Source organism: Manacus vitellinus, unplaced genomic scaffold (genome assembly GCF_001715985.3).
Source record: "Manacus vitellinus isolate BGI_N305 unplaced genomic scaffold, ASM171598v3 scaffold_26_pilon, whole genome shotgun sequence".
Lineage (NCBI taxonomy): Eukaryota > Metazoa > Chordata > Aves > Passeriformes > Pipridae > Manacus > Manacus vitellinus.
Genome location: NW_021939960.1, coordinates 753706 through 778072, shown reverse-complemented (window position 1 = coordinate 778072; position 24367 = coordinate 753706). Strand labels below are relative to the sequence as shown.

The 24367-nt window shown below is 39.2% G+C and overlaps 1 protein-coding gene across 2 annotated transcripts in view; it reads left to right on the top strand.

Moving 5' to 3' along the window:
• Positions 1 to 24367, top strand: part of SULF2 (sulfatase 2) — a 116444-nt gene that overhangs the window by 61319 nt on the left and 30758 nt on the right. For both annotated transcript variants that reach the window (XM_029960353.1, XM_018073902.2), the window contains 4 exons: positions 3582 to 3821; positions 15614 to 15765; positions 18700 to 18869; positions 22465 to 22615. In XM_029960353.1, coding sequence (XP_029816213.1) covers positions 3582 to 3821; positions 15614 to 15765; positions 18700 to 18869; positions 22465 to 22615 — 713 coding nt within the window. The remainder of the gene's footprint in view (positions 1 to 3581; positions 3822 to 15613; positions 15766 to 18699; positions 18870 to 22464; positions 22616 to 24367) is intronic.

Sequence of the window (24367 nt, the reverse complement as noted above, 5' to 3'; positions counted from 1 at the left end):
AAGGCTGATGAGGGGCTGATGAATAGGATGCAGAATCTGTAGATTATAGGACAATGAGTGTAAATTGTAATGGATACAATTGGGAGAAAACAAATGAGAACACCAAGAACCACTGAAAGATCTACACCTGGTAGACTGTCCAATCAAAAGAGTTGTATTGACAAACATAATATAAAGAAGAGGAATATAGTGACAAGGAGGAAGAATTAATTAGAAATAAAGACTTCCTTTTTCGCTATTAGAGCCCTTCAGATCCAAGTTACTATGATGCTGATGTCCCCTGTGTGATGGACTCAGCAACTCCAGTTTAATTAGGTTTATCTACCATATTGCTGAGGGTTTGAAAAAACATCTTATTTCATGATCTCAGAGGTTATTTAGAAGGTGTTTCAGCCACTGTAGAGAAATGTGAGTGAGGGGTGATTTGTACATTCCTAGGTCTTCCTCTGTAACCTATAAAAGTGGCTTGGAAGATAATTTTTCTTGGTTATCATACGTGGCAAATTGGGACTTTAGGGCTTTGTTAAATAGGAGGAAAAAAGGAAATGATGTGACAGCTGTGCCTAATGAGGTTCAAATAGGATAAAAAGAGAATTAATTAACATTCTGGGGTTCAGTTAGCTTATCTGTGTGTGGATACCACTTCATAAGTTGTGCTTCAGAGTAGACAAGTCACTTGGTACTTGATACAAGTTCTTCAACAGTTGGAGCTTTCTAAAACATGTAAATTATTTCCCCTGACAGCAAAACGCAACTAGTAAGGACTTCGGTATTATTTCATAAATAATTGGTATATTTTCTCAATTATATATAATTGGTTAATATTAGTCAATATATTAGCTTTATCCCTGAAGTGAACTGTGAAGATACACTAAGCAAAGTTATGGATAGCACACAAATTTCAAGTAAAAGTTTAACATAGGTTTTGCTTAGCTTTGTTCAATGAGCAACTTTAATGCATAAAATTGATTAAACTTTTATAATTTCACAGTAGTCTAATAGATTTTTTTTTTTAAATAGCTTAGAAATTTCACTTTTAAATGCTAAATTTTTGTTTACTATCAGTGGGTTTAGATGGGTAACAGAATATTTTCTGAATTAAATATTGACACTTCAAACTGCTGCTTCCCATGGTACATCTACTAATGAAACCTGAGAAGGTTTTCAAGCTCAAAAGGTGATGTGGTGAGGTTCCTGTTGCTGATTAACACATAGCTAATCTGCCACAGAAAGAACAGTTTCTACTTTTTCCTCACAATTTTATGTTTGTGTCGGAGGCAAGCGGAAGAAAATAAGTTTTGGTTGGCTGGTTTAATGGTGTTTAAAATATTTAAAGCTGGCCTATTTAAGATTATACAGAAGAGTATGCTGGATTTTTACCTTCCACTGGTCTGTCACTCTGTATTAGTTCTCAGGCTGGGGAAGCAGATTAGATCATATGTTTTTGTGCTAAAGACTGTTGATATATAGGGCTTTGTCATTACAGCAGTTTTATTAAAGGAGGTTACTGTCCCCAAGGGGAGTCTTAACATGTACTGTTATTTATGCACAGATGCCTCTGTCTTTTAAAGGGGTTGTTAAATTGTATTTCAGTATTGGCAAGACAAAACATTCTTTCGGACTGCCTGTTTATGCTTGGGCCGTATCTCATAAGACAACACAGAGGAAACATCCACAGTTTTCAGGCTCACAGAGTGTATAATTGGCTGTTATAATTGTTAGCTGTGTTGTTAGTACTTTTAAGCACTAACACTTATCCCACAGCTAGGGAAACAAAAAAATAAATAAATCTGGCTTCCTTCAGGAACTCCTTTTTGGTATGTGAAGTTTAGCAGGTTCTAAGGGGGCGGTGCAATAACCTGCCTTGGTTCTTGTCACAAAGTGATGTGGCAGGGGTGTGCTCTGACCTGAGAAATGCACAAACAGATTTTTTTTTTGTTGTTTTGGTTTTTTTTTTGTTTTTTTTTTAAAACTCATTCCAAGAGAATGGTCTCAAGTAAACTAATACCATGGCAGCTTTTAGGTAAAATGACCTACAGTAGCAATTAGCCTTCCTTCATGGTGCCAGAGAGTCAGATTTCCTATGTGGCTTATGACCATTTTCCCTCTAGGTTTTGACTCCTGGTTTTATCAATGTGCCCTGTATCAATCGACTTACTGTTGCCATTTCATAATGAAATCCCTGCCTAAAGAGCTTAGAAGAAACCTAAACCCAGTATTGACAGAAACAACATAGTTTGTGCCAGATGGTTGCAGGGTGCATTGATTAAAGCTGAACTGTTAATCCAAGTCAACCTTGGGTAAGTTCCCCCCAGCCCTACTGTGGCATGAAACCACACCTTCATCTCCATGGTGGCTTTCCCTGCTCAGAACAGGGTTGGTGATGGACAGGTTTCCTCTCCTTTGCAAGGCTGTGCTTATGGCAGGTACCACAACAAATTCTTTGGCAAATGGAAATTCTTCTTAGATGAGGAAAATTTTTCATGGCTCGCTCTGATGCAGTTTTGACTGTCAGGCACTGATAGACATGAGAAATTAAAGTTCTTTTTTTCTCTGATCCTTGGTTTTTCTGGGCTTAGGAAGAGCTCTGGTATGGATCCAGATTTAGCTAGATGGTGTAAAGATGCAAGGCTTCGACCAAAGCCTTGTCTTAAATAAACAGAACAACCATTTGGCAGCAGCGTGTCTTTCAGTAATTGCTGGCAAAAAGACTTTTGCTCCTGTTATCCCCATTTATCCAAGTCCCTGCCAGTTGAACTTGCTTGTTTGTTTTTAGATGATGGTTGTGAAATACATGGCTATCTGTCCCCAGCAGTCATCTGATGATATGATTCTGCAGAACCAAGCCTAAGAAAATGTAAATAGTTTTAGGTAATACTGTTATCAGAAGGGGTGAAGCAGATGGATAGAACACAGTGGACTGGTTATGGAAATTATTCTGAGGGCTTTATGTTGTCTTTGGTTCAGTGACAAGTACAGAAATCCTTATCTCCTAATACCTCACAACAGGGAGAGAACAATTTATTTAGAGAACAACTCTAGCACACCCTACTTGAGCAGTAGGTTGGACTAAACAGTCTTCCAGCCTCAGTGATCCTGTGGTTACAGCCCTCAGGCTTTTGCAGAACATTGTCACAAAAGGCCAGTGCATCAGGTTGATTTTAAAACCAAAGATTAAATAACACTTCAGGAGCATGCAAGCTGTGGTCAGGGTTGCTGCACAAAGTGCATTCCACCCTCAGCTACTGGAACAGTCCTGGTGGCTCCAGAAGGGCTGCAGAGAAGGAGCAGAAAGTTACAGCAGTAAATCTTGAACTTAGAGAGAGAGAGAAATGAAAGAAGCATCATGGTCCATGCCAGCAGGCTTGAGGCATATCTTAACTTAGGACTTCAGTATTTAGTCCTTACTGGAACAATGGGAGAACTTCACTGAGCAGGAGAATGATCTCTTTGGATCTGGATTCACTCCGAGATCACAGTGCTCGTGCTTCATTCTGGTCTGTGACATGATGGGAGCTCTTATGTGGCTGTTTCTGACCAAAACAAGAAAACAATTCCCCAAAATGTTTTTCTTCTTCCAGGTTCTATGCAGGTGATGAATAAAACCAGGCGGATCATGGAGCAGGGAGGTGCCCATTTCATCAACGCCTTCGTGACGACGCCCATGTGCTGCCCGTCGCGCTCCTCCGTCCTGACGGGCAAGTACGTCCACAACCACAACACCTACACCAACAACGAGAACTGCTCCTCTCCCTCCTGGCAGGCTCAGCACGAAATAAGGACCTTTGCAGTGTACCTCAACAACACAGGCTACAGGACAGGTAAGCTCCAGGCTGGCTCCACCTGGCCGGTACAGACGCTCGTACGTGGAATATTTTCCTTTGTTCTTGTCCTGGGCTGCAGCAGTGCATAGTGCCAGAGCTTCAGTCTGGTGTGTTGGTGTAGCTTCCTCATAGTTGTAAGCAAACATTTCCTCCAGTACAAACAAACAACAAAAATCCCAAGACTTTTTTTTCGGAAGGTGGGAATAAAACAAGGTGCCTGCTCGAGCTGAAGGCATAGCACGTGCAGAATATGCCCTGCAATTACCTGAAGTGCACAGAAGGACCAAGGAAGATGCTGTGAAAAGGAACCAGTGTTTTGATTTTTTCCTTTTTTTTTTGTATAAGGTGGATATAATAAGCAAATTAAGAGTGGGAGAGAAGGGACTGCTCCTTTTGTGCTTTGGGACAATCAGCTGGTTTGATTTCTCTAGACAGTCGATTCCCAGAAAGGTGTTTAGGATAAACAACAACTGAGGAATAATTGGCAGGATCAAGTGTACTCCTGAGAAACAAATGATCTTCTTTGCATGCAGGGCTCCTTAGGAACAAATATCCTGTAGAAAGGATTTCAGAAATTGTGTAGCCTGTGTTTCACATCTAATTCCTTCTTTCTTCCCCCAGACTTTAGATTTAGGTTCTTGCCTGTGACAGTGGTTTTGTTACTTTTCTTTCTGATGCCTTTTGTCATGATGAGAAATAGGCATAAACCTGGTTCTACTTGTGTTATTTATGGTGTATATATACTGTAGTATTTTATTATAGTTGTTGTTAATTGTCGTATTGTATTGTAGTTGTTATTGGTAGTACACAATTTTTTCTTGAATTTATAGTATTTGAGGCTTCCAGAAACTAGTATAAATCTTGAATAATAATTGTAACAAAATCAAATTAAATTTGATTACTTATTACAAAAAATTATTTCCTTTCTAACTGTTCACATGAGATTTACGTGTTATTGCTTTAAAGTCTTGATCTTAAAACAAATAGGTAATTTCCTGGTTTTATTTTTCTAAAATGAAGACCTGAATTCATCTGGAAAGAAAGAAATTAGGGGAAGGCATGTACCTTATTAATTGGTTGCTATTTCCCTCCCATTTGTCATTCCTGGCACTAATACCAGTGGTCATATGAATACCACACCAAGGTTAATGTTTTATTCTTCGTAGATTATTTGATTTGTGTTTACTTATGTTTGTCTGTTGTAATAATTTTTATATTTAGTGACTACCTATATTTAGTGACTACCAGGACACATTGCAAGTGTCCTGGTGTGCATCTTTTACATTTTTGCATTAACTTAATATTTAAATTTAGACCCAAGATCTTAATGAATCCGTATTACATTATCACTCTACCTCTCTTAATTTGCAAACTAAACTCATTGAAACACACAGAAATAGTGCTTTTACAGGTACAAAGCCATCATAAGGTGTCAGTGAGAGATCCTCATTCCTGTAGTTAAATGTGATGTGTTATTATACAAATTGAAATGGAAATTTCTATCATTGGAGGCTGGTGTTCATTTCTGTCCCCCAGTAAAAGCCTTGAGTTGTTCACTTTGAAGGATGTCAGCAGTGAGAAAGTATTTTTTCACTTTTTTTTCTTTTCTTTCCCCCACCCCTTCCAAAGATCTGATCAGATCTACCTGCTCCAGAAACAGAAGGAGATTGTACTTGAGCACCTTGTCTGGTTTCTCAAGTTTCAAAAGTAACCTGCTTAAGGGGAGTATTTTGAAGGTTATGAATACAGTTTCTCTGAAATGGGGAGTCCTCCTTGAACATGACTACAGTGAACAAAGGAAGATGTGGAAAGCACTGGAGTTCATTTGTAGGGTTATTTATTTTTTTTTTTATTTTTGAAGTCTTAATGCTAGTACTGGTTTGCCCTGCAAACGTACAGCTTAGCTTCCTGATCCCTTGGGTTTTTGGTTTTGTGGTGTTTGGTTTTTTGTGTTTGTTGGGGTTTTTTTGTGTATTTGTTTGTTAGTTCTTGTGTGTGTTTTGCTGTTGTTTGCTGGTTGGTTTTTTGAAGGAGTAGAAAAAGACGCCGTGAGGAATAAAGCCTTTTGAGGCTGGCTTTTATACTTTGAGTTCACAGCCTTGGAATGAGGCAGCTATTATTTTGGAAGGGAGTTTGTTTTTTCTTAATTCATAAGCCAGGTCTTCTCTCCCTGTGCTTTTTTTCTCTTCTCTTTCATTTAATCTTGAAGGAAGAAATTCTACTCTTCTACTCCACTTGAACTTCCCTCTGGTTTTATTCTCTGCTACTGGTTTCACATCTCCCCGCCCTCTTCTCTGTTCACTGTGGCCTCCCTGTATCTTATGTTCTCTGGGGCAGTGGCATTTGTGGCTGGGATTTCTACAGGCTTGTGCTGCTGCTGACACCTTTGGGATGTGCCAGTCTCATGAGGGAGCAGCGTGGTGGTGCTGCAGGTTCCTCTTGCACGAGTTGCAAGTGAAAAATAGGAAAGGAGATGGAAAAAGTGCATCTTTTCCCGTAATTGGTCCTCAGTTTCAACCTTGGTTGTCAGTTTTGTATTTTTGACACTTTAAAAAGTTTGACCAACTTTTTTAGGCACTGTACTTGAAAGGATAGAGAGGCTGAGCTCAAGGAAAGTTCAGTCTTTGGCTGTAACAGGATTTTGCCCAACATGCACGGGCTTGCAGTCCCTTGATGTGGATCAGTGGAATATCCTGGCAAAGAAGGGGGGAAATTTCCTTCTCCAGTGGAAGACAGTGAGGCAGTAGGTGTTACAGGCATGTTCCTTCTCCATTAACCTGTCTCTCATTTTGGAAACTGCCAGTGTCATGAATAGCATCAGGTGTTCCTGTTGTGTAGCCCCTACACAGTCCCTCAACACCAGACCCCAATCTCAGCATATTGTCCTATTGCATAATGTGGGAAATTAGGCAAGAAGGACAGTTTATGTAAATAAACCAGTTCAGCTGATGAATTGATCTTTAGAAAAGCCACTGCAAGCAACATCTAAATCATGCCTGACTTAAAATAGTGGATGCTGGTACTGCAGCTTGGAGCAGGGCATGGTAAGAACGGAAAAGAAACAAAGAGATCCTGTGGCAAACACTTCTGAATGTCAGTTCTCTGCCAAAGGTTCCTGTGTAAACATCTATCAAAAAAAAGGATCTGTTTTCTGTCAACATGCACATCTCTTTCCCTGAGACAGCTTTTAAAATGCACAATGCATCGTTGCATGCTTTGGGCCTGCAGCAGCAAATATCAGGATGTTGTATTGGAATACAGATTTAAACTTTCCCTTAGACATTACTTAATGAGAAAAGCTTCTCTTTTCCACTTGTCTGGCTGGCTGAATGATTAAGTCTTAAAATTGGTGACTGATTCCAGAATATTTTGTCAGCTTTATCTGCAGCCAGGAAGTGAAAAGACATGTTTATCTTATTAAATTCAACAGAACTAGGGATGGTGGGTCAAATGCAGCCTGGCAGAAGGACACTTTTGCTTCAGTGATTCTTCTGGGAGAGTTCTGCTAATTTATGTTAGGGCTTAATGTGGCTCAGTATGCAGCAAATGCTGTCCACATTTTGGCTCACTTCCCCTCCTTGCTCCTTTTAGGCAAGTAGTAGAGCTAACCCTGTTCACTTAAATGGACCTGTTAGCAAAGGGAAAAGCTGCTGCTTTTATGGTGATGTGTCAGTATCTCATGGTGGTAAGTCCATGCTTGAATGACACAGAATTAATAAATGCCATTTCACACCAATTTTGTATTTTGAACCTAGAGAAGTCATTGTGGGAGGTCCATCTCTGCCATTATAAAATATTTATTGGGAATAAAAGTAATAATAATTCTTAGCACTTTCATGGGGCTTTACAATAATTAACTAATGAATTAATGAAAATTCAGTGGCAGTTTTCCATTTCCATCCATTAATATTAGAGTAAGAAGATAACAGTGGCTGACTGCATTCGTGTAATTATTTTGCACTTCACTGTCTGAGCCCTTGACATTTTAAAGTGATTTTAACAAATTGTACAAAAGAGGAGAAAGGCTACTGGTAAATATTTTTCAGGTTCATTCCTCTCCTTTTAATGTGACCATTTTTTAGTATCTAGATAGAGACCAGGAGTCAAATTCTTAGCTTATCTGTTCCCTGCTGTAGATTTTGCTCTCCTCAATAGTTGCTGCTTGATATTTTTTATTACAGAAATAGTTACAAACTTAACTGAAGTTGATCTCTGTGTATAACAGCTTGGTAGGGAATAACTGGTGACCTGGAGAGTCAAAGGGTAGACAGAAACAGAGACACAACAGTGAAGTACTTTCTACAAGGCTGTGGGCAGGTGAAAAGCAACATTAAGAAGAGATGCAAGTTTTCATCCACACTCCAGTGCCCTGTCCACTGTGCTGCACTTCTGTTGTGTTATCTGCATAAAAAGAAAACATTATCCAAATCAGAGTAACGCCCTATATGCAGGAAGGTAGCTTTTGCAGTTGATGGAGGACTGAAGGCTGTTGTTAAAAGCCATAACCAAGTGATTTAAAAGTTAGACTTAGTTTTTAGAAGTGATTTGCTTGACTAGGAGCTGAAGTGGTGTGATATTCACCTCCAAGATGTCTAAGTGACTTTTCAGAACTGGGTAGCAGGTTTCTGAATTATTTATCTTGAAGGTGGATTAGTTTCCATAGATCTTTTGCTCTCTACACAGAAATATTCACAGAATCACAGAATATGCTGAGTTGGAAGGGACCCACAAGAATCACTGAGTCCAACTCCTGGCCCTGCACAGGCCCATCCCCAAGGGTCACACCCTGTGCCTGAGAGCATCATCCAAACCCTCCTGGAGCTCTGGCAGCCTTGGTGCTGTGCCCACTGCCCTGGGGAGCCTGGTCAGTGCCAACCACCCTCAACCTAAACCTCCCCTGACACAACTTCAGGCCATTCCCCCTGGTCCTGTCCCTGGTCCCCACAGAGAAGAGATCAGTGCCTGCCCCTCCTCTGCCCCTCACAAGGAAGTTGTAGACTGAGACGAGATATTGCCTTAGCAAGGTCTGTCAAATTTATATCCATTAGATGTTATTTGCTGGTTATTTGCTTTGTTAAAATAACAGCAAATAATTCTTCTTGCACAGCATATCTCAGTATCCTCAAAACTTGGCAATTGAGTTTTCTTCAAATCCTATGGACAGAATGGGTCTAAATGAAATTCTTTTGGGGGTGGCCCAAATAACATAGTGCAGACTTTGGTATTTTAGTAAAGATTCAGTGTTAAGCTGCATAAACTTTTGCTTAACTATTTGTTATTAAAAAATGTCTGACAGTCCACTGTTGGGGAGGTTTTTGGGTTTTATGTGTGGAGGAGGAGGAGATGAAATGTTCCATGTGATAAGAGGAGGACAAGTCTAAATGTTAAGATTCTTCTGTGACCGTGGTACATAGAAGGGGCGAGTGACACCGATGGTAAATATTTTTTGAAATGTCTTACTGCTGTGATTTTGACATTGAGAAACGTTTTGTGGAAGATCTGAGTGGTCAGGACTGGCTTTCAAGGCATCTGAGCAGACTGAGCAGTGCCAGTGAGCTGTGCTCTGAAGTCGTGCTGTCACCCACCTCTGCCCATCTCCTCCTGTAGGAAGTGATGCTCTGGTGATACTGAATTGTAATAAGATTGGTGATGTCAGAATTGCCATTTCTAGATTTTTTTTTTCCTTTACCTTTCAAAGGATGTGTGAGAGGGATGTTCAGAAAAATATTTCTGCCTTACAGTTCTGGTTGTGTTTAAACTTCTGTGAGCTGTGCCATTGGCATTAGTGAAAGGGGGCTTTGGCCCCAGTTCCACTGGGAATTTTCTTACCTGAGAAGGACAAGCAAGACTTGGCTCACTGTCAGCATTCTTCAGTTTGATTCCTTCTTGACCATTTCAAGATATTTGGGTTGAGTACTTTTGTTTTATTTGGCTTCATCTGCTCCCCTCCAGCCAATTCCCCCGATTCATTAAATAGATGTTGGCACTGATCCCTGGCCACAGCTGAGCAATGTGCAATACAAACTCAGGAAGAGGAACAAAGGTGTCACAAAGATTACTGTGCATTGCCTTTGTCCTGCTGGATATCAGACCAGTCCTGGCATCACAACCTGTAGGCAGCTCTGACTGCAGTGCTTACAAGTCACTGTACAACATGGGTTTTGCAACTATTATGTTTCATGAATTGAGTGGTATTTTTTACTCCAGTTACAGAGAAGAGCTGTGCATGTAAAGGCTCTTGCCTTTAGTACTACTCCTTTTATGTCCCTGTGATGATGGATGGAGCACGTGATCTTTAAGAAAATTTTGTGCTATCAGTGTATTATAGGTTAGAGAAAAATTGGCTGTCAGTGTGCAGTAGACTAAAATGTGTGTATGGAAATACACCTGTACTCCTTTTAGTCTACCTGGTGAAATACTTCAGTGAAATCATCATTTCAAGAACTACTGCAGGCATACAAAAGATGAGAAATAATGAAAAGTACTTGGAACCCAGTCTTCCTTAGCATCCTGAAACTGATGGAACTGAAGGGATCTGAGAACAAAAGGTAGTCTTAAAAATACTCTCATATTTAGGAAAATCACTGCATGTTTTATGCAACCCATTAATTAGATTACTGCAATTACTGAGGTAATAATACTAATGCTGTTTCTTCTGATCCTTGCAGGAGTGTCGTATTTCCTTTGTCACAAAAGGTGCCAGCTGGGATGGTTTTGTTCAGGGGACTTAGTTAGGAGTTAGGAGTTATTGATTTTTGGAAAATCTAGTCAATGACTTTGATATTTACTAAGAACTGATGTCTAATCTTTCCCGTGGAACCAAATTTAATACGAAGTTATAGAATTTTCTCTCAGAACCCCCATATTTCTGCTGTAAATACATTAATTTCTCTGGGTTTATTCCATTGTACATTGTCAGTTTAAGAGTGTATCTGGCCATGATGTGAATGCAAAACAGAGTTGACCTTTGAGCTTACTGCTTGTTCCATGCATACTAAGCAATCTGAGAGTACTTTCTCATCTGCTTTCCTCTGATTGTCTGTCAGAGGACAGAAAGTACTGAAAGTGTATAGATATACAGCAGAAATAAGCTCAGAAATGCCCCTCTCCTTCACCTTTCCCAAGTGCAAAACTAAGGGATTGCTCAAATGTAGCTAGTTGCTCAACTTTGAGCTGGGAAAAACTGGTGTCAGATACAGAAAAAAAAGGTTTTAGAGGGGTGAACGAATCTGTATCAGTAGCTTAAGGTTAATACTCAAAACCTGGAAAGTTTGCTGTTGAAATAGGTCAGAAAAGCAGTGCTCTAAATATATTTTTAAAGTACTTAATGCACAGCATTCATGTTTAAATATGGTGGGTTAATAGCTTAAAATGAGTTTAACTTCACAGTCATGATGGTAAGTGCAATTTCATGGGGAGCTGATAGGTGGATGCAGCGTGAAGGGTATGAAGAGATGAGTCTGGGAAGGAGGAATGTGTGGTAAAAATACTGAGCTTACTGTCCAGGAGTAACAAAAAGCCAAATTTTACTTTTTCTCATCTTCAGGAATTGTTATGAGAGCATGAATGTTCACAAATACATTCCTAAATACTAAAATCCTGGAACTGTGTATATTCAACTGAAGGTGGGCCTTGTAAGTCATCTAGTCCATCATAGGGTCACAGGCTAATTCAGGTTGGAAAAGTCTCATTTCTATCACCTGCTCAAAGCCTGCCCCAGGCCACGAGGGCTTTACCCAGTCTAGCCTGGAAAACACCAAGGATTGGAGTTGCACAGTGTTTCCGAGGACCCCTTTCACTCTTTGACTCCTCCCTGTGAAGAAGTTTTTCTTTTCATCCAGGCTGACTCTCACTTGTTTCAGTCTGTGCTGCTTTTTTCTTGTCCTCCAAGAATGTACCACCACGAAGGGCCTGGCTTTGTCTTCTCAGTGATCTCACAGGTGAGAGGGTGACTGGATCTCCCAGAAACCAGGCTAACCTTGCTCTGTGGAGTTTGTTTTTCTAGTACATACCTTGCCTTGGCTTTACTAGGGCAAGAGCTGTGTCATTCTCTGCCTCCCACCAAAGGTAACGTGTTGCTGTCAGGAAGTGGGTGCCAGTACTCCTCTCACACATTCCTTTTTTTTTAATTTCCTTCTTACTTTATTTAAAAAGAACGTAAATGCTCTGAATGTAAATACTGTCACACAAATTATCTGTGGAGGACTAACTGTGGTCAGAATCAGAGCTGCCACATCAAGGAAACAATGAAAGACTGAAGTTCTGTGTCTGAGTCTGATCTGGCAGTTTTGCACTGGTGAATCTCTGACTTCCACTGCATTCCTGTTTCTAGTTTGAGAACTGAAAATGGTCTGTTATATCCATCTCCCAGTGCTGGACAGTCTGTAGGGAATAAAGAGGGATGAACTTCATTTTACTGATGCATGGCAAATGATCTTGGTTTTCAGTTTAATGGAGAGCTTTGTGAGTATCCTTTGTTAGAGGCATTTTAGCTGTGTTAAGTATTTTTGGGTAGGTATTAGGAAGTGAATTAGTGTTTAAAAAAAACCCCAAACCTGTAGTTTAGTAGATGATATGACAGACAGTACAACCAGCTTGAACATTTTCATAAATTATGCCTTGGTGTCCCCTTTGTGCTTTTACACTACATTTGACAGTCTGCTAGATCTGCTTTTTATGGTCTTGATATTTCTGTGGTTGTGTTACATTCAGAGCAGACCTTTGTATTAATTGAAAGCATGGGGAAAATTCTTTTGTGTTCCACTTTTTTCCGTGCAGGAACAGTTTAAAAAAGAAAACCTCTTGTAAAAATTCCACTTCGTACCAAAGAGTTTTTTGTAGGTGCTTATCATTGAAGGGCAGGACCCTGAGAAAAAGGATCTCAGAGGGTTATGAACCCTTGAGGAAGTGGTAACAGTGTACAAAGGACTCCATTTGTGTGTATCCTGTTTTTTGTAGTCGTAGGAAAAACCGTGTTGCATGGCATTTAAAGTAAATCTGTTCTTAATGGGTTTATTCAAAATAGCTGCATGTTTTTTAACCATCAGCTGGCTATAGGAACACAGCTGAGCATATCAAACAGCAGCCTCTGTGAATGTTTGCTAATGAAATCTTGGAGCAGTTTGAAACTGGATGTACCAAAGGCATTTGTACTCCAGAGAGCAGCTGTCTCTGGTCAGCTAATCTGATGAGGGGGAAAAATTGTGTTACAGAGAACGTTATAATGCAAAATGAAAATCTTGGCTCAGCATCAAGAGAGCTTTGTTGTAACCCAATATTTCGTACTGCAGAGGAATGGCATTTAAAAATTTTTTAATAACAGAGGAGGAGGGAAAGAAGAAAAAGATTTGAAATGAAAGATTGGAAATAGCAGAGGAAATTATTTAAAGTGCTGTGACATCCATGCAAGGATATAAAGACATGCTGGGTGTACAGTGGGGAGGGTGTGTGGAAAAGGTGGGGGGAGGAACTTCCACCAGGCTTTCCTTTAATGCCTGTGCAGAACAACAGGGAAGGAATTCTTTACAGAATACCTGTTTCCTGAGGGCTTCAGCCAGCTCAACCAGAGCTCCCGTGTTTTTTTGGAGAGTGGATTGGTTCTTGTGAGCAGGGAGGGCAAATATCTCTCAGTTTGGCTGTCATGTGTTGGGTGGGGCACGGGTGGCTTTGGGCTGCCTCGTGCACCCCTGCTCTGAGACAGTGGGCAGTGTTTCAATCCTGGGTTCTGTGTCACTAGACAAGAAAAGAAATGTGCATCACCTGTGTTGGTTTTTTACCCATAAGCTCTGTGAGTTGCCTGTCGTTCTTTAAAAATTAGAAGCTGTTCATAAAGCAAAATCTTCAGCAAAAAGTGTATATATTGTGTGAATGCAGTCCCTAAGTAATGTGATAGTTTTCATCTGGAGTGGAGTAGATCTTGTTGTGTTCATTGCTGCTTGATTAGGTTGCTTGGTTGGAGAACCCTTTTGTAAGTGACTCATCTGCAAAATATTTTTAAAGCACAATGTAATTTCAAAGAATTTATTCATTATGTACCAATAGATGTGCCCTCCTCATCTACTGTGATACAGATCTTAATTTTGTCAGCACTTTCATCACTTTAAACCACTTCAAACAGTCTGAAACATTCACTTTCTCGTGCCTCACCTTACACGTTAATTGAATACATTAAAATTTGTTGAGAAGGGTGATTTAAAATAGATTTTGCATTCTGCCTAGGCACTCTTTGGATCTTATGGACGTTCAGTGTACAGTGTACTTACTACCTGTAAATTTATTTAATTTCATTCCTCTATATTACAATGTTGCTAATATCATATTTCTCACTTTTTTTTACAAAAAAACCCACTATCAGGTAATGATACAGAGCTCTCTCACATACTGTTTTATATCACTGTTTCTCAGTCTGTCTCTGGACAGATATTCAACCTGGTACAACTAGACATAAATCTGTTTACTTCAGTGAGGCAGGGGCCCTTTTTTCACTGGCTGAAAATCTGTTCTGCTCTATGCACAGTATTGCTCCTTGTATTTATATACATACAAGAAGGTACAGTGTCAGATACTGTAGGCTGCAAGCTTAAAAAATACTATTTAAGTACCTGGGAACTGTGAATTGTATGCTAAAATCTCATAGATTATGTGATGAGGTTTAATCTCAGTCAGAGAGTGGAATCTTAGCTTTGTGTTGTCCTTATGGAAGCACAGATAGTTCACTGAGAGGTGGCCAGTGTGAGATGCTGCAGACAGTGTGTGCCTCTGGATTAAAAATGTTTGTAATGACAAGTGGAACAAGTGTAAGGATCACTGTGATAATTCCAACTTGTATTGCCAGACCATTCAAAAATTGAGATCTGAGAAACTTCAGTGCTGCCTTGTGGTGCAGTCTGAAGACCCAAGAGCAGAATTTTGCCTTTAAGCTTTAAAAAAACTATGTAGGTGAATGGAGTCTTCCAGTATAATTTATCCTGTAATTGTCTACTTATTACATAATATCATAATAACAAACTAATGCTGAAAGATATGTTCCTATAAATTACTGATTTTTTTCTGAAGACTGTGAAAGCATCACGTTCTTTGGAGAGCTTGTGTTCTTTCCATAGTAATCTGATGCTTTTAACTTTTCTTAACCCTTTTCTGGAAAATAATTTGTGTCTGTAAACTTGTGGCTTACAGAGCAAAGCTCTTCTTGGAGAATGGCTCAGACACCAGCCCTGTGTTCTGTAGGAATCCATCTGGTTCAGAGTTGGATCAATTCTTTCTGCTTGTTCTGCCAGACAGGCTTCATTTCTTCTGTGCAGCAAGTTTAAAATCCCATCATATTTATGGTCCTCATTTGTCATCATTTCTCCCCAGCAAACCTCCTGTCAGTGACTTCACTGCTTCTCCCAGTTCCAGAGGTGGAGATGGCTGGAGTGAGTGTCACCAAAATGAGAAATGGAGCTAAATCAGAGGGGTCAGAGTAGGATGAGATAATGTGGTAACTGGCACTATTTTAAGAATTCTCTGTTTTGTTCATCTCACTCCAAATGTATCAGGCACTAAAGAAAGTACAGTGGTAATTGTGGTCCAGTTTCTCGTGTGCACAGTCAGGTTGTAAATCAAAAGATCTGCATTATGGAGATATAAATAAAAAAACCCGAAGGAGAACTTATCTCTTACCTTAAATCTATTGTCATGGAGAGAATAAAGTTGTTCTAAGAAGAAAGGAAAGAATCTGGTTAAATGTGGTGTCTCTGGAGTGTTTCTGTTATGCCTTCTTACTACACTTCTGCTTTCTCTACCCCTAGCTTTCTTTGGAAAGTACCTAAATGAATACAATGGCTCCTATGTGCCTCCTGGTTGGAAAGAATGGGTTGGATTACTTAAAAACTCTCGATTTTACAACTACACACTCTGTAGAAATGGAGTGAAGGAGAAGCATGGATATGACTACTCCAGGGTAGGTCCTACTGATTTCTTTCTATTCACATTTGGACATGACCACAAGAAAGCTGCACTTTATGGTTTCTGTCTAACCAGAGAATTCTTTTTGTGCTTGAAAGCTGGTACCTGTAACATTATCTACAACCCCCAACAGCAGTGGTGTTTGGATGTTATGTTATCTTCCATTCTGGGAGGGTCATGGTACTGAAAACATCATTAGCAGCAATGGGAACAAACAAAATATCCTGAGACTGTATTAGGTATTATGAGCTGAAGATGTGAAAATGGATTTAAATGCTGCATCATAGCTATTTCTGTGCTTTGTACTTTAATTGTTGTGTGACTCGGATTTTCATCTGTTCTGTCTTCAGTGGAGTTACACAAGCATTAATAAGATAAGAATCCAGTTCCCTCCAGCTAGACCCATCTTTTTAGTTTAAGGAACTTGTTTCACAGCCACACTGCGATGGAGAATTCCTGGGATCTTGCTACAACTTAGGATAATTCTGAATGAGTGGAGAATTGAACTGTTGTGTTTATATTTCCATACATATGTTTCCTAATATCCTCTCAAGGATGGTATACCCTGACCAAACTTAGAGAAAGGCTTGATGGTCATTGTCAAGTGCAGTATCATTTCTTATCTCATCTACCACCTGTTTGCAGTCAGGAGTACATTTATTTCAGCCAAAAGTGTTCCTCCCCAAAGGAACCAGCTTTAGTGGAGCCCTAAAATGGGCTGAAGTGACTCTGAAGTATGAAGGTAAATAAATCTATCCATAAACTGCTCTAGTTTTAGGGTATAACACAGGAAGTAGACTCACTCTGAAGAGATTTGTAATGTGTATTTGTTTAACAGGGATTTGGTTTGCTTTCTCTTGTGGGGCACAAATCCTGGCTCCGTGTTTGTGTTTCATTAGCATTGTGTTCCCAGTCAGTATTTCCTTTAAATGGTTGATATCTGTGATTTCCTGTCTGTGATTTCCCCTTTCCTCTGCCCTATTTGCCTTTTTTAATTGAATGTACTTTGTGTTGAAAGATGAAATTTCGCAGCCTTCTAGGGTTTCCTTTTCCAGCACCAGCTGCTGAGGGGAAGGGGCAACTGCTGTACAGAATTATTTATCTTTTATTTTCCTTCTGGTCTATGAAGAATGAGAGAGAGCTAATCTTTGCAGCTGTGTACCAAAAATGTTATAGTGGGAATTTATCTTATGTGCAATGGTGTGAGGCAAGTGATTCCATAGGCACTGTTCTCCATCTCCATCCACTGTACCAAGGAGTCACCAGGAAGCTTTATGTTCCAGTATCCTCAGCTCTGTTTTGTGTATGCAACACTTGAAAATATTTAGGTCTTCCTTTGTTGTAGTTTTTCTTACCAAATTTAGTAAAAAAAAAAAAAGGCTGATAAAAATAGAGATGTTTTTATAATCTTCATATTCATGCATAATAGCTACAGTAATAAACAGATGATAGTGTGCAGAGCAACAGCACTGGTTGATGTTAACACTGGAGTTCAAATGAACAAACAGAAGTTGAAACAAAACTGTTTGTCTTTCTTTCCTGTCATATTTTTACTGCAAACTTAATTTTCCTGCAGTGAACAATATAATCAGATTATAATTTAGTCCTATCTACTTAATATAGTTAATTATGTGCCAGTGGAAAACTAGAAAAAAACATTACTGATTATTGGGCTCTCCAAAGTGACTGCTAAGCACTTATGCCCTGAAAATAAAATTCTTTTAGATTTTCTTACAGGATATATTCTACTTTGATTTTTCTTTTTCAGTTTCTGTCAGCTATTTTTACATGAATTTTAATTTTGTATGGCTACATCCTCTAAAGGAGCTTTTCAAAGGAGCTTTAAAAAAAAAAAAAACCTGTAAGAAATCAGCAAATTGAAATGTTTCTGTTTGGTCTTTTGACCTGTTCAACAGTGGGTTTGCAGTGATTTTCACTTTGACCACATGGAAACCTTCATCTTCAAAATGAAGTTGGAAAACTGTGCTCTCCAAATGGCTAAATCAAAGATGAGGTACACACTTAGAGTGACCAGGATAAAGAAGAGGCACATTTAAGATGAACAGCACTTGTTGAGAGCACTTCATTGTTCCCTCTCAGCTCTGAGTATTGTCTCAAGTATTGAAAGCGTGTTCAGAAGTCAGTTTTGCTTTGGTCTGGCTTTTTAAAGGTGAAGTTTCATATCCTACTCGTGTTTGAGGGGTATTTATATTTGTAGCATTTTGTAGCTTTTATATTTTTCCTGTGAAGCAGGAGAACGTGGCTTGTCATTAAAAATGCTGTCTTCAATCCCTGTAGCTTCTGCAGATATCAGAAAAATAATAATGATACTTCTCAGAAAATAGATAGTCCAGCTCTTCTAAAGGAAGTTTTCTAAATTCTCAACAATATATAGTTATATCTCTATCAGATTGTCACTGTAATACTCAATGAAATTTTTGGTCCAATTAACCCACCATCTTTTACTGACTTCTGGTTCAGAGGGAGGTTAAAAAAAAAGAACATCAAGCCATTCATATTTTCAAAGCACTTTTATGATGCATGGTTGGACTACACACCTTGAAGATACTGACTCTGATTTTCTTTTTATTTTTTTTATTAATACCTGGTCATTGTATTTAGTATTGTGATCTTCATAATGTAATTACCCACTTTGGGAAGAAGGAGTACCATTTGATCTTCTTTAATGCCATTCATTTCTGAGGAAAAGCTAGAAGCTGTTGCTTTTTATATTTCTAGGCAGTGAAGAAAGAAGGATTTGGTTTTATTTTTATTTTTTTTTACTCCTTCCTCTTGTCTTTCTGAGTGAAGTAGCTCCTTTTTCCCCCTGTTTCTCATGATACCTCAGACCTCCCCTTCCCATCTCCCCCCCCCCCCAATTTGAAATTCCTTTTCAAGTGTCTCATTACACTTTTACTTCTGCTTGCAGGATTATCTAACTGATCTGATTACCAATGACAGTATTACCTTCTTCAGACTCTCCAAGAAGATGTATCCTCACAGGCCCGTGCTGATGGTTATAAGCCACGCTGCTCCTCATGGCCCTGAAGATTCAGCCCCTCAGTACTCACATCTCTTTCCTAATGCCTCACAACACATGTAAGGAGAAAAAAAAACCAAACCCCTTTGATTTTCAGGTTCTGGAGTATGGAAATCCTGGGTGACAATGTTTTTCTTTGTAATACTCTTGGCATAACCTTGTCACAAATATATAAGAGGAGCTTCCAGACTTTTTTGTTTGTTTGTGTCTCTTCAGACCAGTACAAGTATTTTGAGAATGGCTATAGAATTAATTGGACATTGCTACAACCTCTTTGGGAATTAAGGCACTGTTTTTATTTTGAGCAGGGAGATCAAAATCTGGTTCTTGGGCTGTAAACTCTTCAGGGGAAGAAACTCCTATGTCCCTATTCTTATGTACAAACCATATTATTTTATGGGTATTAGCAGAAATCAGGTATTATGCAATACTTACTACTCCTGTTTCATATATGGAAAGAAAGCAACTGCAGCCCCAGATCAGACAGGCTGTTTGTGAACAAGCAGGTCTGTCTGTCCATGACCCTGGGCAGGGTCTGGAATGGATCCCAAAGGCACTCTCACCTGGTTCCTGAGTTACCAACATGTTCACAAGCTCCACGTTGAGATGGCTCTGGTTTCTAGCACAGGGACAGCTCTGGAATGCTGCATTGCAGGTGTCTCCTTGCATGCAGATAAATGAGTGGTTCTCCCAAATCTCCTCTTGACATGACTGAAAACATTGCAGTAGTTTTCTAATTCCTGGCTTCATGCCTTCATTGATGTTCAGCATTTGTAACTTTCTCCCTAAGTGCTGCTGCCCCCCCTTTTTAAGGGGAATTCTGTCTTATTTTGGGTTTGTGAAGGAGCTGGGAACTGATGGAAATAATAATCAGTTGGTGGCCAAAGCTGCTCAAGCCTAGTCCAGAGTCCAGTGAAATCCATTTGAGCTTTTTTGCTTAATTTAAAATAAAATCTGAGGGAAAAAGCTTCCTGTGTTCTATTGTCTGGTTATTGCATAACTTAGAATTACATATTTCATTATTTTCTGCTGTGCCCAAAGAGAATCTGTGGCATAGATCTGCAGCAGTGAAGTATTTCATGTTTGTTTGCCATATTGTGCTCATTGATGTTCTTTGAAATGCAAATTACAGAAATGACCAGTGAGCAACTTCTCATGGCTTATATTACTAGGTTCCTTTAGAAGGCATTTGGATCTGGGAGATGATAATCATCTATCATGCAACAGTCTGTACTAATTTACTTGCTAGTTGAATGAAAAACAGTGGAAGGATTTGAGGAGGGCCAGCAGTGAGAAATACAGACTACATCTGTTTTTGTTTTGCTCCTGGTTTAAGTCTTATTGTTCACACAAACTAGGCTTATCCTCCTGATTATAAAGTAATTACACAATTTTATTTCCTTTTTAATTTTAGGTGACTTTTCTTACAATGATAACAGTTACGTAGAAAGTGGAAAAAAATTTTGTTTGTAAAAAAAAACAAATTACCTTGGTAGATTAAGAAACTATATTTTTCTCTTGGATATGAATTTTATGTACATCTCACACAAACAAACTACCAGTCATCATCTTCTAAACAAGATCGTCGTGTTTGAAAATAATTCCCAGAGCAAACCCCTGGGCTGCAGGGCTGGTTTTCCTTTATTCCTGCTTGTGCTGTGAACTGCAGAGAACACAACAGCTGGGCAGCTCAGCAGTGATCAGAAATGTTACTGCAACATTTCCCCACCCATCTTTTTTGAGGTCAAATGCCGTCTGATTGGGACTTATCTTTTGGCTGCATTTGAAGGAGTCATCTTAACCAACTTCTAGGAATGTTACATCTGGGTATTTTCCCCGTAAGACAGACAAATCTGTTAAGTATAAGAGGGTTACATTTGTAGTAATCAAAGAAAATCACAGGCTTTGGTTGGATTATGTAGTGGGAGGTTTCAAATCAGGCAGGAAATCACGAAGTAAGCTGAAAAGGAATTTGCAAAGCATTTTTGATTCATTCTGGGCATCACATAGCAACAGTTTCCATAACTGTCAGCATTTTCAAAGAAGCAATGTCATTATATCGGCCACAATAACATTCTGAAATTCAAGAGACTATTAACATTGCAGAGACAATAATCACCAGCCCTTTCCTCCCTGTATGAAGAAGCCTCCACTTGCCATGTATGCACATTTTTCAGATAGCATCTAACAGAGGCTTTCAGCATAAAGCATTTCACTGTCAGATTATTAGCTTCATATTTATATTAAATCTCTCAAGACTACCTGTCACATTCAAAGATATATTAGAAACACAGCATTTTGATAAGTTTCAACTTATTGTTTATCTTCATAACTTACCCTGCTGCTCTGTTGCATGCACAAAATCAAGGGTAGAATTTTGCCAAATAGGAGCTGAATGTATCAGGAAATTCTGTTGTTGCTAAGAGGAAAGTGATGGAGTATCTGCTGTTCTTTCCTGTGTTACTGTGTCACCCTCTGGGCTTGTACATTTGCATAGAATGAGTTTATTGCTCTGAATGAAAGAAGGAAACCTAACCAAATTACTTAGGAAAAGTAATCTTTAATATTTTAGGCTCTGCAGGCAATGTGTCTGAGCCCAGGGTGTGAAGAAATTGTAAAAGGTGTTTTTCAACCTTAAGTAATAGCAAACTTTAAAGGGATAGACATAGTAGGTAAAAATAATATTTCTTGCAAATGTAAGCTATAATATAACTTCTTAGGGAGTTGATGATGCAGAGAGTCGACATCATGGTAATAAACCCTTATTTAGGTTCAGCTGACCTAGAGCCATATAATTGTGCAGAGAAAAGCAATAGCTGGGACTCCCAACAGTGTGAAACTATGGACAATCAGTTATGTTTTTCCTTATCACTTTAATGGTGTCCCAGGACCATGAGAACATGGAGGGGCAGTGATATTTCAGGGGGACATTGAACCCAGTTCTTGGGATTTTGCAGGGACTTTAATTGAAGTTTCTGATGATCACCAAGGATTTGGTGGCTGTAATGTGTCTTCAAAATACAACCCTGTTTCCCTTCACCCCTGCTTTTCTTGGCAGGTCTTTAACATCCATGTGCATCCACTTCTGCTGCTCCCATGCAGTTGGATACCAGTAGGCAGAGTGCCTGTGCCTCTCTGGTGCATGAGTGTGAAAATACTCAAGTAACCAGTCATGCTAAATTCCAAAAAGCTGCTAAAGAACACAGTAGAACCTTTTCAGCAAGTTCTATAGTTGTCTTTAAACAGCTTGCCCAAGCCATAGTACTTGGTGCTGATGTGGACAGAGTGAAAGCAAAGCAGTTACCTGAGGAGGAGCTCTGTAGTACACTCTTCATCCTGATCATACCTGTGGCCTTCAAACTTCTGAGGCTGGTCTCCTGGCTTTGAGATGTATCCATGTTAGTCTGAAGTCACTGCAAAAAAAAGGTGTATTTACTCTTTTTGTAGATTTTATTCCCCCCAGAGTTGTTTTCATTTTCCCATATTTCATAACATGAAAGTATAAGACACTTCCAAAGTAAATCTATTATTTTCTTGTGCACCTCAGAGATTAAGTCCTATGGTGTTGATCAAATAGAAATTACTAATATTCATTACTATGGCTTTTTTTTTTCTACTTGGCTAAAGCATTCTGGTTTTCTCTCTGTTCCTTAGCACTCCCAGTTATAACTATGCCCCAAACCCAGACAAGCACTGGATCATGAGGTACACTGGTCCCATGAAGCCCATACACATGGAGTTCACTAACATGCTGCAGAGAAAGCGCCTGCAGACACTCATGTCTGTGGATGACTCCATGGAGATGGTAAGATCACCAGTGCCCTTTTTTGGTTTTTTTGCTAAACAGGTGCTTGTTTCTTGAGTTAAGCTCTACCTTGTCCTGTAGATGAAGGTAAGGGAGAAAGGAGGAGGAGGAGGACTGCATCAGTTTTCTAATTTTGGTTCTTTATTCCATGTATCAGGATCCTCATCTCCTACAGACAGGTACCATGAGGTGGTTGGTGTGAGCTGATTTGTTGCCACAGAGCCACTGCTGAGTGAGGGGAAGAGAAAGGGATCTCCTTAAAAAAAATATATATATCATATGTCCTAAAAATGTGCCTTCTGATAGAGAAGAATCATCCTACAATCTGTTGGAAGTAAATACCTAAATGTGTGCTTGTTCTGATCCTGTAACACTGAATTTCTGAGAGAAGAAAACAACAGCAGCAAAAAGTGATGTTACCGAAGTCCTAACTCTGTAATGATGGAATGATCTCATGGTAAACTCAGCCCAGGATGTTAAATTTTGGAAATAAATAAATAGATAAGTTGGTACATTAAAAAAATTTAATTAAGTCTGCATTAGGTAACAATGAGATCTCTTAATGCAGACTGAGTGTCTTCAACAGAAATGTCTGAATTCACTAAAACCTAAGAGTGGTTTTCCAGATTTAAAAGGCAGATTTAAAGGAGTTGCAATTTACTGCTTATCTCTTGGCATTCTTATTCAAAAATGGTAGAATATAAAATAAGTGGAATGCTGTAAAGCAAAGATGAGATTATATGGGTGGCATTGCATAAATTTGTTACTGATGTCTTATAATTACTGGTTCAGGCAAGTATGATCTCTGTCTCATGTTAATGAACCTGTTCAGATTACCAGCATTAGGGAGATTGGTGATTTTACTACGGTGTTTGGATTTTATATTCAGTAAAATGGTTTCACTCTGGGTGATTAACTGCAGGCAAAATCAGTTAGGTTGTTTTTTAGTTCTAGTTACCAAGTTAGCCTGACCTTTTCCACTGAATTATATGTGTCTGATAGTCTTTCAAAACTAAAAAGAAAAAACAACCAAGTACCTCACACAGAACAACAAAACCACCACAACCACACACAAACAAACAAAAAAACGCAAATGAAACAACCTGGAAAAGAAGCAAAAATAAACCCCCAAACCGAGAACATCAGAGTTTGTTTTCTTCTGTGCTGATGGGTTCTGGGTGTGTGTGAGGCACTGCCTTGGTGGTACCTCACCACCTTCCTGCCTTTGCAAGGCAAAGCATCACATAAAAATTGATCTTTGGTGCTCAAGAGGATACATTTCACATAAAGATGCTCCTGTAAATCTATAGGAGCAACCACAGAGTTAAATCTCATCTTAATTCTCCATATTGAGAGAGTATGACTGGATGTTATTTATCTGGAAGGTATTGTGCAAATATTCTGCATAATGGGGACTCATTTATCCAAAGGCAAGATCACCGAGTGTTGCTTAAACACGTGTGAGATTTCAAATGCTGTCATTTTATTGAAATTGTTTTCTGCAGGAAAAAGATAAAGGTCGAGAGAAAATTTCAGAAATGGCACCTTGAAACTCTTATCTCTGTTACTGTGTGTATTTAGCACTATCTTGCCAGCTCTTATGCAAAATGCTGAACCCAAACACTTGAGAGTGGCACGCTAATGTGTTCTACGTTAAAAGAGAAAACACAAGTGTGCCTTGCAATAACCACCATATTCAGCCAGTAAAATTAAGATGTGATTATGGATTATTCAGAGAAGTGGTTCATTGTG